Source organism: Polyodon spathula, chromosome 13 (assembly GCF_017654505.1).
Source record: "Polyodon spathula isolate WHYD16114869_AA chromosome 13, ASM1765450v1, whole genome shotgun sequence".
NCBI classification, from domain to species: Eukaryota; Metazoa; Chordata; class Actinopteri; order Acipenseriformes; family Polyodontidae; genus Polyodon; species Polyodon spathula.
In genome coordinates this window covers 20,476,151-20,490,856 of record NC_054546.1, presented here as the reverse complement: position 1 = coordinate 20,490,856, position 14,706 = coordinate 20,476,151, and the positions used below count along the sequence as shown (strand labels likewise).

At 38.0% G+C, this 14,706-nt stretch overlaps 1 protein-coding gene across 1 annotated transcript in view; it reads right to left on the bottom strand.

Moving 5' to 3' along the window:
• LOC121325922 (phosphatidylinositide phosphatase SAC2-like) overlaps window positions 1–14,706 on the bottom strand; it is a 97,609-nt gene that overhangs the window by 39,977 nt on the left and 42,926 nt on the right. Inside the window, exon 2 of the mRNA XM_041268997.1 lies at window positions 10,522–10,602. Coding sequence (XP_041124931.1) covers window positions 10,522–10,602 — 81 coding nt within the window. The remainder of the gene's footprint in view (window positions 1–10,521; window positions 10,603–14,706) is intronic.

Genomic DNA, 14,706 nt, shown 5'->3' with positions numbered 1-14,706 from the left:
GATATTACTGATGAATTCACTTGTGCTGTTTAAATTGAACATATTTGTTGCACTTAGCAGAAACTGGTTATTAGCAAGTGCACAACAACAAATATTATGAAACCAAGAATATCTTGACCCATTAGGATAGAAGAGTAATTGATTTGTATTTTTTTTTTTTTTTTTTTTTGCAGTATCTTTGACAAATACATTTAAATTATCTGCCTTTTAATTTTTTATTGAATTAAAATACATATGTGAAAGTAATATAATATAGTTATGCATTTACTTTAGAAATCTTTTTTCTGTTTTCATCATCAAGGTCGTTGTAAAGTGTTGAAAGCAGCTCTGGAGGTGCTCTCCAATGAGTCCAGACTGGCTCTTTGAAACATTTCTGCAGTAATTGGGTCCTTGGAACCCATTTTACAGGAACTCACTGCTTGGTTTTGCATTAGTCAATTTCCCAGGCCTGTAATCCTTCCCAAGTGCACCAGATTTGAATACTGGCAGCAGGGATTTAAAAATGAAAACAAACTGAAATCTGTATCCATGGAAGGGCATGCCAGTACGGCTTACTTACTTTATTATGGTGCTCCATGTTCTTAAATAAACTGCCAGGCTCATTTACAGCTATGCAAGAGAGAGCCAGGCTCATTTACAGCTATGCAAGAGAAAGCCAGGCTCATTTACAGCTATGCAAGAGAGAGCCAGGCTCATTTACAGCTATCTCCAAAAGTTTTGCATCACCTAGAATTTTAGGATTTAGGCACAATGACTATATGAACATACTATAGATCTTTTATTTAACATAATGTAATAGAAGAACTACATAATGATATCGCAAAATAGTCTACCGGAAGCCATAATAGTAGTACCGTATTTCATGTTTTTACCGGTTTTTCTAGCACAGCTGTTAAACTATGTGTACTGTGAAGCAGAGATGGTTGGCAGTCTTCTTTGTACTACTGGGGGAATTTCAACCTCTCACCAATCATCTTAATCTACTGACAATTCATGAAGGACTGTCCCACTCTGACAGCTCAATTGCACATCCCAAGGCCTCTGGAGTACTGTACCATTACCCCCCCCCCCCGAGTCTAGACCGAATATACTACATCTATACACAAACAAACAAACAAACAAACAAACAAGGGATTCAAAAGGTCAGCATTTGACTTTCAATTTCAATAGCAACACAGTAACACAGCTGTAACTTATTCTAAAGTAAAAGGTACAGCAGATTTCCATGACCTATATTAACTGTAAATTGCACATGCAGCCCTTCATATAATCCCTCAGAGTATTTTACTTTCAATAGCTTACTGTAAAACAGCAGATAGCAAGTCAGACAGACAGACTCCATGCCCCAGATTATGAATCTCACTCAAAAGCTAAAGATCATCCCTCAAAGCAAGTCTATGGCAAGTGCACAAGCATTTCTCTAGAAATATGCAAAACTCTAACATTTAAAATAAATACCCCTCCAGTACTGTGTATACCCCAGCGGGGAAAACAAACTTAATTAAATACACCAAGAGTTTCTGAACTATAAAGCTGTGGGTGTGGATACTGTATGCACAGGCAGCAGAACAGAAGAACTGGAGTCAAATCTGCTTACTCTCAGTCAAGAGGCCTTTTAACTTCATTTTATAAATCCCTAGATGAAATTAACATGTAAATTTAATGAAAACATTTTATTTGGAGCTGATGACACAACAGCACAAAGATTACAGCAGTAATGTGACCTGTTTTGGCAAAGCACTAAAGCCCTAACCTATTTAAAACACTGAAAAAAATGTCTACAATCTGCTGCAGTAATACACAGATTTCATTCTGCCCCTTCTACACAGAAACAGCATTGCTTTATAATGGTGATTTATCCCACACTTTTTTTTTTTTAAATCCAATTCTACAACATTTTTGTTTTAGTTTCTTAATTATGCTACAGTATTTTACAAACTAGCTTTATCTTTTTAAAATTTTACAATTAAAACCACAATTTCTTAATTTCTGTTTCATTGCATGTTGTATTAGACTGTTTTTAATTTAATGGTTGATGTTTTTTTCTTGTGAAGCGCTTTGGGATCCTTATGATGAATGGTACTAAAGAAATGGGAATCGCTGCTGTTGCTGCTGTAGTTGATTCGATATTAAATGCATCTAGTTATTATTTTCATTAACATTAAAATAAACCTTTCCAAGAAATGAAGGCCAAAATTAAACATCAAAATATAACCATATTGTGTGAACAGGGCAGAAGCCAGATCATAATGTATTTCCTATTTCACAATGACTTCTTCTTTGCTGCTTTTTTGCTGAGATACACCAGGAGTCAAGACAGGGGAGTTGTCTCATTGTATCCAGGTTTATTTGTCTTTAAAATCTCATTAAATAAACTGAATAGATCAACTCTGCACTGTGAACCATGATAAATCCCAACAGCAGGCTGTTTACAAAAATAAAACAGTGGTCTAAAAATTAATTAATACTGCGTCATCCAAAACAATGTCCAACCATGTTAGTCTGGTTTACGCAGGGTTCTCAAAATAGCTGTGCTACTCAATTGTTTGATGTCAATTAGTATGCTTTGCCTCTGATAATAGCACATTTTTATACATTTCTGGTAGAGATTTAACAATTAAATCAATTAACAGATTATTGATCACCATGGTTTTTATTTTGTGAGACTGAACTGAACATTCATTGAACAATTTCAATCACCCTGCTTCCCTTATTTTGAGCCTCACGTGGCCAGCTACCCAGGAACACCTGCAGTTCTTACATGCTTTTAGACTAAAGTTCTTTTATTTGTATTCTTGTATTTGTTTCCTCCTGGGAGATCTAATTAAAACAAAAATGGGGTATTTAATAATATAATAAATAGTTATAATCACTATCAGTGCACGTTTTACTATTTATAAGAACATGCACACTGTTTCATGCACGTGTTTTAAAGCGTCTACACATTTAGTTTGCATCTTGTTTTTTAATAATAAAGGGTACTCAATGTATCCATTAGTGTTAATTCATTTCCTGATATTCAATTTCAACCCCCCTACACATAGATTCTACAGGATAATCACATAACCTTAATATTTTGTACTGCATTATTTTAAATGATTTCAGTGCAGTGACTAATCAGAATGTTCAGGACATGTTTTTTCAGGTACTACATCATCACTGTCTCTGGGGGTCCAGCTGTGCTCACTTGCCCTCCAACCCTCTGACTGAGGAATTGAAAAAAAGGGGCCAGTTCAGTCCTTAACATTCTCTGCCTCCCCAACACAGCAAGCAAGAGATGATGATGTCATAATGTGCTGCAGGCTGTGCTGAAATGTGGGTCAAGATAAATGAAGCATAGTACAGGTGCATGTCTAGGAAAGTTATTCTGGGATGGTAGGTTAGAAAAGAAAGCACTGGTATGTTTAATCTGCCTTCCGGGTCCTATTGTTCTTAAGGTGCCTCAGCAGTGTCACACACACACACACACACACACACTCACACTCACACACACAGTATTACTTCAACTTTGCGCTGCAGCGTTTATTTTAAAATGATCAAATGACTGCGGCGCTTCAAAGAGGGCAGCCTTTATACGAGAACGACCTTTATTAATAATACCTCAATTTTCAAACGCTGCAATATTTTATTACATGATTTAGGCCATTTTATAAGTATCGCGGTTGCTTATTTTCTGTAATATGGTAGCTTACCTGTTCGTGGCAGCGTGTGTAGCTAACCTAATTTGACTACAGTACATTTCTCAGTGACAGTTACCGAAAGCCTATTAGGTCGGAGTTAGAAGGTCAGAGGAGTACAGTACCAGCGAATCAGGAGTGTGTATTGGTTGTTAAGGGGCGGGACAATGCTGGTGTGGTAGGTGAATCCAAGAGTGTGACGTAGATGTTTTTCTGCACCAAAAATTACTTCAGAATATCAGCTTGATTTCTGTAAAAACTACAATATATCCTACTTGTTTTTTTTTTTTTTCTCACTGTAACTTGCCTGTTTGTTAATTAATAATAATAATAATAATAATATAATAATAATAATAATAATAATAATATAATATTAATAATCTTTATTTTGTATAGCACCCTTAAAAGCAGTTCTCAGAGCGCTTCACAATTAATTGTACTGCAATAAATAAACAGATTATGCATAATCTGGAAATAAAACAAGGAAATACACAAGGAAATAAAACAAATCATAAAAATCACAAAGACGCTGTTCTAAAAAAGTAAGTCTTTAAATTGACTTTAAAAATACTCAAAGCAGCTGAGTCCCTGATCTCTAGTGGAATAGAGTTCCATAATTTGGGGGCAGAGCAACAGAAGGCCCTGTCGCCCATAGAGCGCAGGCGAGCAGGCGGGACACACAGCAGTCTGAGATCTGCAGAGCGGAGGTTGCGAGTGGGAGTGTAAAAAGATAAAAGATCAAACAATAAGTCAGAGCTAGCCCATGAAGAGCCTTATATGAGCCTTAAATGCATTAAAGTAAGAGTTTGTTTCATTGATCTGCACAACATCACCTACACTTTCAATGTGAAAGAACAGTTATAGAAATATTCAAAAAGTAATTAAAAATAAAAAACCCCAAAAAGTCTTGATTGCATAAGTCTTCACACCCTTTGTCATAGCAAACCCAAGTTAGCACAGGTACAACAAATTGCGTTAACAAGGCACATAATAAGTTAAATAGAAGCCACATGTGTCCTATCACAGTAGTTCAACTGATTAGAATACTCCTGGATGAAGAATCAAGCTGTTTCTGTTGTATGAAGTGAATTTGAAACAAATGGCAAAACATGCCAAACAAGGAGCTGCCAAAAGAACTCTGGCATAAAGTTATGGAAAGGTACAGATTGGGGGAAGGCTATAAGAAACGTTCAATGTCTTTGAATATCTCTTGGGGCACTGTTAGGTCCATCATTGTAAAGTGGAAACAGGTTGGCACCACCAAGACACTGCCTCGATCAGGCCGTCTATCCAAAGTCAGTAGCTGTGGCTTAAGGAAACTGCTGAGGGAGGTCACTGTGAGGCGTAAGATTACTTTAAAACAAATACAGAGGTCTCTGGCTGAGATTGGGGAAAATGTTGACTGTTCAACAATTTCAAGAGTACTCCACAAACATGGCCTGTATGGGAGGGTGGCAAGAAGGAAGCCACTATTGAAAAAAAGCCATTTGATGTGCTGCATAGCTTTTGCAAAGAAACACTTAGGGGACACATGCACGCATATGGGAGAAGGTTTTGTGGTCTGATGAGACCAAAGTGGAACTTTTTGGTCTCAATGCTAAGCGATATGTGTGGAATAAACCTAACACAGCACATCACCCAGCTAACACCATCCCTACAGTAAAGCATGGTGGTGGCAGCATTATGTTTTGGGGATGCTTTGCAGCAGCAGGGACAGGGAGGCTTGTGAAGACTGAGGGAAAGATGGATGGTGCAAAGTACAAACAGATCCTGGACAAAAACCTGTTCCAGTCTGCCAGAGACCTGGGACTGGGGAGAGGATTTACCTTTCAGCAATACAATGATCCTAAGCACAAAGCAAAAGCAACACTGGAGTGGCTCAGCAAGAAGAAAGTGAATGCCTCGAGTGGCCTAGTCAAAGCCCAGACCTGAATCCTATAGAAAATCTGTGGCAAGAATTGAAGACTGCAGTCCACAGACGATCCCCAGCCAACTTGAAAGAGCTTGAGCTATTCTGCCAAGAAAAATGGGCAAAAACTGCACCATCCAGTTGGGCTAAGGTGGTAGACACTTATCCAAAAAGACTCATGGCTGTCACTGCTGCAAAAGGGGCTTGCACCAAGTATTCACTCAAGGGGTGTGAAGACCCCTTGAGTGAATACCCAAATCAATTTATTTTTTTTTTTTTTTTTTAATTACTTTTTGAATATTTCTATAATTGTTCTTTCACATTGAAAGTGTAGATGATGTTGTGTAGATCAGTGAAACAAACTCCTGTTTTAATGCATTTTGAATTGTAATTTTTAGGCAGTAGAATGTGAAAAATGTTCAAGGATATATATACACACACACACACACACACACACACACACACACAGGTATGCTGAAACACGCATGTTTTTGGTAATATACATTTTAATAGTAAGGAGCAAAAATTTCGTTCATACTTATTAAATATTACACTTTTCATTCTTTTTGAAAATGTATGAAAGTGTATTTCAATCATTCGTTTTATTCCAGTTTCAGTTCTATATCTTGGAGTGAAGAATTTCACTGCTTGAAACAGGGAAACTATCTATACAAGTTAAGCGTCTGATAGCTTGAGCGGCATTTCAAAACTGGCTGACAGCTTGACCGTAGCATATAATTGCACATCAAAATAAAATCACAAAGACAAATGCATAATGGTTTCTGATACAGTATGTCAACACATACAAATTATACATGTATGTATTTCTCTTTCACTGTATTATTTGTACGAAGAAAACCTAATATAAAAATATCTGCAGCGATTACAATTTAAAATGACAACTCTAATGAGCGTTTGCCACGTCTTTGTAAATTGGGAATTAAACTTAACACCTACTATTAAATAGATAATATGTCATACTACATTTTAGGTCTGCCAGGGTGTCCTCGGCTCACCGCGCACCAGCACCCCCTGTGGTCTGGCTGCGGGCCTGCTTGTTAGCTGCCCGGGAGCTGCGTTGTCCTCCGGCGTGTAGCTCCTGGGCAGCTGGATGGTGAATCCGCAGTGTGTAAAGAAGCGGTCGGCTGACGGCACACGCTTCGGAGGACAGCGTGTGTTCGTCTTTGCCCTCCCGAGTCAGCGTAGGGGTGGCAGCAGTGAGCTGAGTCTAAATAGTAGTTGGGAATTTCAAATTGGAAGAAAATAACAAAAATAATCGGCAACGACTACACTTAAAAAAAAAAAAAAAAAAAAGGCAAATGCTAAAACTTATTTCCTGTGACTCCAGGATACAAATAACTATTGCGCATTCCAAACTGGGGAGAAAACCAGGGTAAAAACCATTGTTGACAACTATAAAATAAATAAATAAATAAATAAATTCCTGTATGTATAAAGTTGTCTCTTATTAGAAGAGACACCATTTCCACAGTTTTAGTAGCCAGAAATAATTAGCTTCGCTTGGCACGTCTCTTGTCTTAACTGCATGGGATGGCATCTTTTATAAGGTGAGAGTGTACCAATAATCATTCAAACATTATCCATACCGTTTCAAAATCTAGTTTTCATCTGTTGTGCAAAAAGAAATATTCTCTCTGTAGCCATAGTGCATGAATAAACCTTAATGAGTTCTGCAAATGAAATTGTCTTTTAAAACACAAACCGTCCCGAGACCCTGATTTCAATCACCTCAGTAAACACAGGAAGACAAGCTGTCCCTCCAAGTGACAAGCCCTCTCAAGAGTAAGTAAAACAGACACACATATTTACTGCACTGACTCAAGCCTGTCACAAAGCCTTCCTACTGTTTAAACACATATGGAGAGCTTTCTTTTTTCAATCCTTTTTTTTTAAGGAGCAGAGGTGCCCAAAACTCTGAGCAAATTCCAGGTAATAATATTTCTAAAATAATGCAAGTGCACCCAAGACCGGCCTTAAGCTAGGCAGGGCCCGAGGCAGTCATGATTAGGTGCGGGGTCCAGAACATCAAATGAATGCTACAGTAGCAACCGTGTCTTAAAGTGAGTATACAGGTGCATTACGTAATCATATGCACCTACATATACTAACATTAAGATACAGTAAATCATATTAATCACATTAAAATGTTTGTTTGACTATCATTTTAAATAATTCACAACTTCAAAACTTCACCATTCAAGTCTACTTCAAACATAACATGTATTCACTTTTTCTAAAATGACCATGTCTCAATAGGCCTATTGCAAAATACTGTAATGCCCGACTAGAAGTGGGTTCTGACCAGTCGCTGCAAGAATAACCAGGCAGAAATAATAATAACAAAACAATCCCTCTTTGACACTCTGTGTGCAACGCTACTTTGCCTGCCCCGCTGCCCCCCCCACCCCCCCAGGAGGTCCCCGGTTCAAATCCCGGCTCATTCACTGACTCGCTGTGTGACTCTGAGCAAGTCACTTAACCTCCTTGTGCTCTGTCTTTCAGGTGAGACGCTGTTGTAAGTGACTCTGCAGCTGATGCACAGTTCACACACCCTAGCCTATGTAAGTCACCTTGGATAAAGAAGTCTGCTAAATAAACAAATAGTAATAATAAATGAAGAGGCTTGAGAATACGAAACATTAATTTACAACGTATTGCTATCGGTTAAATCTGCTAATTGACCACATACCTTTTTGACTTGCTAAACGAAGACTTCATTGATAACTGTAAAAAAGTGTGCTGCGACATGCTTGCTATCACTTTCCCATATGACATGAACCTTCCTGTGTATGTAGATGAATGTGGGCGGGTCATGCAAGTAGTCCAGACATAATGAGAAACTATGGTCATCTATGGTTGCTAAGGAATAAAAATAAATAAATAAATAAAACTTAAACATGTCTACTGGCTCCATAATTTAATGTTGCTGGTGCTATTTAAGGTACCCTGGCACGACACATACTGTACAGTAACACAGCATCTCAAACACAATCTGCCTCTTAGATGTGACATCAATTCTTCACAGTATGTTCAGTAGGACAAATACATGAAGTTGTGTTTATTCAATGGCAGACTATACATAGAGCTTTCCTATTTGTTTGACTAGCATTTATTGAACAAACAATGCATGTGGCTGACACAACACACAGGTTCCTAACCTGCTTCCTAATACTGCTGTTTTAGTGAAATTGTATTTCCAGCATGGAGACAGTGCTCACAAATACTGCAACATCACAAGTACTGCGTGAGAGTGAGAGATAGAATATGGCAGAGAAGAAAAAGGGAGACACAGCCATATTGGAGTGGTTAAGCTTAGAGATGCCAGTAAAGCAAAATTGCATTTTAAGTAGGAGGTACAGAGGTTCATTACGCTGTCCTGACAATAACCATTCACAGCACAGACACGACACTGAATACACGCGTACTTACTGTAAATGATCACGTTGAGATCGGATCTGTTATTCTGTCAAAGTTTTGGAGATAAGAAAAATCCAATTGAAGTGTGTAAGCGTATACTGCTTTCCATGGTGGTGGTGCTACACAGTAATATCTACAGCTTCAGCCCTGGTACTTAGAGAGGCACAGAAAAGAGAGGCAGATCATTTCTTTATCACTCCAGACAGACAACACCTCTTGATTATAAGCTGCCAGATCAAACAGTAGGTAGTCCTGTGAGGAAAAGAACCAGACCTAGCCTATACATATAAATGTCCTGGATAAAAAAAGGCAAGAAGCTGGCGGTTGCATTAAATTCATTTCTGTAGTCTAAACTATCGCTTGGATCGCATTCCCTTTACATCAATTCCAACATATCACTGATTGCAATCAGCAGGATTCTGTTAAATTGAGCTCCTCACAGTGGCAACACATTACTTCAAGTGTAGGCACTGTTAGTTAACTGCATTGGCTTCAAATGAAAGCAGTTGAACAATCACAGCAATTATTATGTCTCTAAAATATCAATTGCAATTCCTTCTAAGGTGCTTTATGACAATGGGGTTTTGCAAGGGTAAAACCAGGACTTCCAAAATGACTTCCAGTAGAAACGCATAGATTTTTAATCTTCAATTTTCAAACAGTTAGTAAATCTGTAATTTTTATGTGCAGTAATGCATATACATATGGTACACTGCATGGAAATGAAATCACCAGATTCTGATATTTGTGATACGTTGGGGTCAGATCTAAATACCACCACTGTTTGAATATTAAAATAGGACCAAAAAATACACTGAGAGAAACACAGACTGGCAGATATGTTGGTTTTCCTTCTTTTAATGGTTTAAACAATGACAGTATTTAGATCCAGCACTGTTTCAATCAAGTGAACAGATCCCAATAACTAAAGAATGTCCTTACCAAGTTCCACTCCAATGGAACTCAGTTCTCTAAACTTATGGATGTGTGATAAATATACGGACAGATGGAACAGGCGCCTCCATAACTCCACAGATTCTGGTAACTAAAGAAAGTCATTTTACAATTGGATCAGCGATTCTTTAGATATATATATATAAAAAAGTGTGCCAAACTAACACACGGACAGACCCCTCCATATATTTGGATAATAAAATATCCTTTGACTAACTAAAGAATGCCCTTACCAAGTTTCATCATAACTGAATTGGGGATCTCTAGACAGAGTAAAAAAAAAAGGTCCAGTCTCATTTGCAGTAACTTAATTTTGGAAAGTATTTGAGTAGTCCCAAAAGAAAAGAAATGGCCACACTGAGTGTGCCCAAATCTCACTTCTAATTTTACCATATCTTGCCTATTTGTTTGCTCTGACCGCATGACTGTGACATACTACGTACAAATTTAGACACACGCACACTCAACCCCAGAGATATACTTCCTGGCAGGGAAATAAAAAAAAAAACAGGATTATGTAAAATACTCCATTAAATGCCTTACCGCTGTGAAGCTGGATCTTGCCGAGGAGTCCTTCCACCAGCCCCAGACAGATGGGGTTCCAGGCTAGCAGCAGGTCAGTGGCTGCAAGGAAACAGGTAGGACACCATTACAATACTGGGGCTGGCTAGGATGAGAGCTGGGGCCAGTCTAACAGACACAAAGCACTGCTTCAACTGAAAGGACAAAATGACCATGCTGGCATTGGTTACGTTATACTACTCGTGTGGGTGCGCCAAAGCAGTACCGACAGCTATGGACAGAAGTTTTGCATCACCCAGAATTTTAGGATTAAGACATAATTTATATTAAAAAAAAAAAAAAACACACAACACTATGAACATAATTGTAATCTTTTATTTAACACTATATATTCAAAAGACACTACAAAATAATATTGCAAAAGTACCACAAGCCATAATAGTACACTAATATTTCCTGTTAGATTTCAAAATGTCACATTTTTAAATGGTCAGTTTCTAGTTAAGTATATAGAAAACTACAAATGTAATTATAATAAATGCATGTAATTCCATATGTTAACATAACATTATTCATCAGGTTTCATTCGAGTTTATGAAGCAAAATGAGTTAATTCTTCAGGGTGATGCAAATCTTTTAGCTATATCTGTATATTTCATATTTCACTGGCCAGCCTGCTGCAGTGTGATGTCACACTTTGTATTCAGAGCTCCCTGCAGCAACAGCAATGGTTAATCTATAAAACAAAAATAAATATCTTAATTTCATCATAAGTAAATGGTATAAACATGAACCAATGGCTACACAATGTCCACACAATGAAAGGCTACAAAATGGCTCTTTGTGGGTAACTCAAAAATGAATCAATCCGCGAGTAAAGACATAAACAACTCTGGATTATATTCCTTCTGGGTCTACGCGTTTTCTCACTCATTGATTATTTTTACAATACCCACGAGAACCATCATGTATCCTTTCTAGAGCAGTATTTTTAAAAAATGACAGAGGCAAAGAAGCATATACTGTAAATGACATCACCAGGTTTAGCAATTAAATGATGTCACTTGTCTGATGTCACACAGGCATCACCTTTGTTCCGCCTTGTGTCCTCATCTATTTGCTTTCACACTGAAAAAGCAAGATGCCCAACACCAAGTGCTGCGCTTTTCAATGTTTTGATCTTCATTTATCACCAGCACTTTCCAATCTTCTCCTGCTTAATAAATCTGCATTCCTGTCACAGCCAAGGTTCAGTACATTCTAGACAGGTAGGCAAGGATCCAAAGTAGAGCTCAGAAGCCTGGAGTGAATGTTGAGTCCCAGTAGGAATGCACTGTACTTCGTTACTGTCACTGTGCAGGTGGAGGAGCAAAAGGTAAACTTCAGGCTGCAAAGATCTGTGCAATTTCCATGTGGTAAACAAACATCTACAGGCTCCATTCACCCAAGCCTATACAACAGTGTGCACATGTATTAATACACTGCACGATTTGTCATTTATATCCTTTACATACCTACCTGTATGAAAATCTCAGGGTGTGAGAATTTCAATTATCAGTCTGTAAATCAGCGATATAGAAAGCCGGCACTCGTGTGTGAAAATGTCACTTTGTCCTTTAATTTGGCATCCTAAAACAACATCTAAAAAATCTCATGCATTTTACTGTTTGTGGCTTTGTGATCCTTTTCTGTCACCATTTTACATTCATTAATTGTGTGTGGCCTACTAAAGTGATCAATTAAATTACACAATCACTAAATTGCTTATTTTAACATTTTCAGTTACAGTGGTTTGATTTCATATGCAAAACAAAATAAAAAACTACAGAAGCAATGGGGTGCTCTAATAAATATGCACACTACTGTATATAATAAAATCTGGACTCACACTGGCACCACAAACCTGGCCACCTCAGTATAAAGACCACTTTACAAATGTGGACACTTGTTTACAGTATTACCCCTATTGAGAGCCATGTGAGGCCAAATTGTTCAATAAAGTGTGAACCAGTTAAATCAATTGGCTGAACGAAGCACTTTTTAAATTTGTTATGAGATATATTAATTTGTTACGAGACTAGGTATCTTCAATAAGGCCACCCTCCCCTCCCCTCCCCCTCATCAAGGCCACATTCAGTTGTTCCTTGACTGGTCTTAACGCAGAAAAAAACAGCACTGTATTCAGACAAATGTATCTGAACCCCTTATGCAGTAATGTACAGCACTTTATTAGTACCATCCAGCAGACTCTGGGAGACAGACAAGGACAGGAGCCATTAAAAATTCATCAGTGGCTTCTTGAATTACTGCTGAGTCAAACAGAGGCCTGGAGGAGAGGCATTGTATGCATTTCTGCAATTGGAACCAGATTAAACCAAAGAGACTATGCAGGTAAAGAAGCAAGGGTGACTGGGAAACAAACACACACACACACACACTTGTAATGAAAAGTTTACATACCCCAATGGAATTTTTATTTCTAGACATTTATTGAAAAAAATGTCTACAATTATTTATTTCAGTCATTTTTTTGCAAAACTCAAAATATACTCATTCAAAAGTGTGTGTGTGTGTGTGTATGTATATGTGTGTGTGTATATATATATTTTAATTAATTAATTAATTAATTAGGAGTTTTTGCCACTGATCAACACAAAAAAGTCCATAAATTAATTACAGATACAAAACAGAAAATAATTGATTGCATAAGTATTCACCCCCTTGAGTCAATATTTGGTAGAGGCACCTTTCGCAGCAATTACAGCCATCAGTCTATTTGGACACTGCAATTTTTGCCCATTCTTCTTTGAAAATTGCTCAAGCTCCATCAAGTTGGATGGGTACCTTTGTCCAACAGCAGTTTTCAACTCTTTCCACATATTTTCAATTGGATTGAGGTCTGGGCTTTGACTAGGCCAAGCCAGGACATTGACCTTTTTGTTTTTAAGCCACTCCAGTGTCGCTTTGGCTGTACATTTGGGGTCATTGTCCTGCTGGGGTCAAGTCCCAGGTCTCTTGCAGACTTCAGCAGGGTTTCCTCCAGGATTTCAATGTACTTTGCTGCATCCATTTTGCCCTCTATCTTCACAAGCTTTCCAGACCCTGAGGCAGAGAAGCATCCCCATAGCATGAAGCTGCCACCACCATGCTTCACAGTAGGGATGGTGTTCTCAGGATGATGTGCGGTGTTAGGCTTGCACCAAACAGCGCTTAGCGTTGAGGCCAAAAAGTTCTATTTTGGTCTCATCAGACCATAGAATCTTCTTCCACTTGGTCTCATAGTCTCCCACATGTCTTCTGGCAAACTAGCCAAGATTTGAGAGTTTTCTTCGACAATGGCTTTCTTTTTGTCACATTCCCATAAAGGCCAGTTTGGTGTAGCACCCGGGCTATTGTTGCCGTATGTAGAGTGTTTCCCAGATCAGCCTTGGAAAACTGTAACTCCTTTAGAGTTGCCTTAGGCCTCTTGGTGGCCTCCCTGACTAGTGCCCTTCTCGCCCGGACACTCAGTTTTTGAGGACAGCCTGTTCTAGATAGATTCATAGTTGTGCCATATTCTCTCCATTTCTTAATAATGGACTTTACTTGCTCTGGGGGATATTCAATGCCTTGGAAATGTTTTTATATCCTACCCCTGATTGGTGCTTTAAGAACCTTATTCTGGATTTGCTTTGAATGTTCCTTTGTCTTCATGATGTAGTTTTTGTTAGGAAATGTACTAACCAACTGTGGGACCTACCAGAGACAGGTGTATTTAACCTGAAGTCTTGTGAAACACCTTAATTGCACACAGGTGGACTCCATTCAACTAATTATGTGACTTCTAAAGACAACTGGTTGCACCAGAGGTTATTTAGGTGTGTCATAGCAACGGGGGTGAATACTCATGCAATCAGTTATTTTCTGTTTTTTATTTGTAATTAATTTAGAACAATTTGTAGATTTTATTTTTCACTTTATGGACTTGGACATTATGGACTTTCTTGTGTTGATCAGTGACAAAAACTCCTAATTAAATCCATTTTGATTCCATGTTGTAACACAATAAAATGTGGAAAAGTCCAAGGGGGGTGAATACTTTCGAGAGCCACTGTATCATTGCCCCTTTATTAGATCAATTATATCCACTACTGGCAGAGATAGGTATCCTTGTAAGTAATTTATTTTTATTTTTAATACAATTATTATTATTAGTAGTAGTAGCAG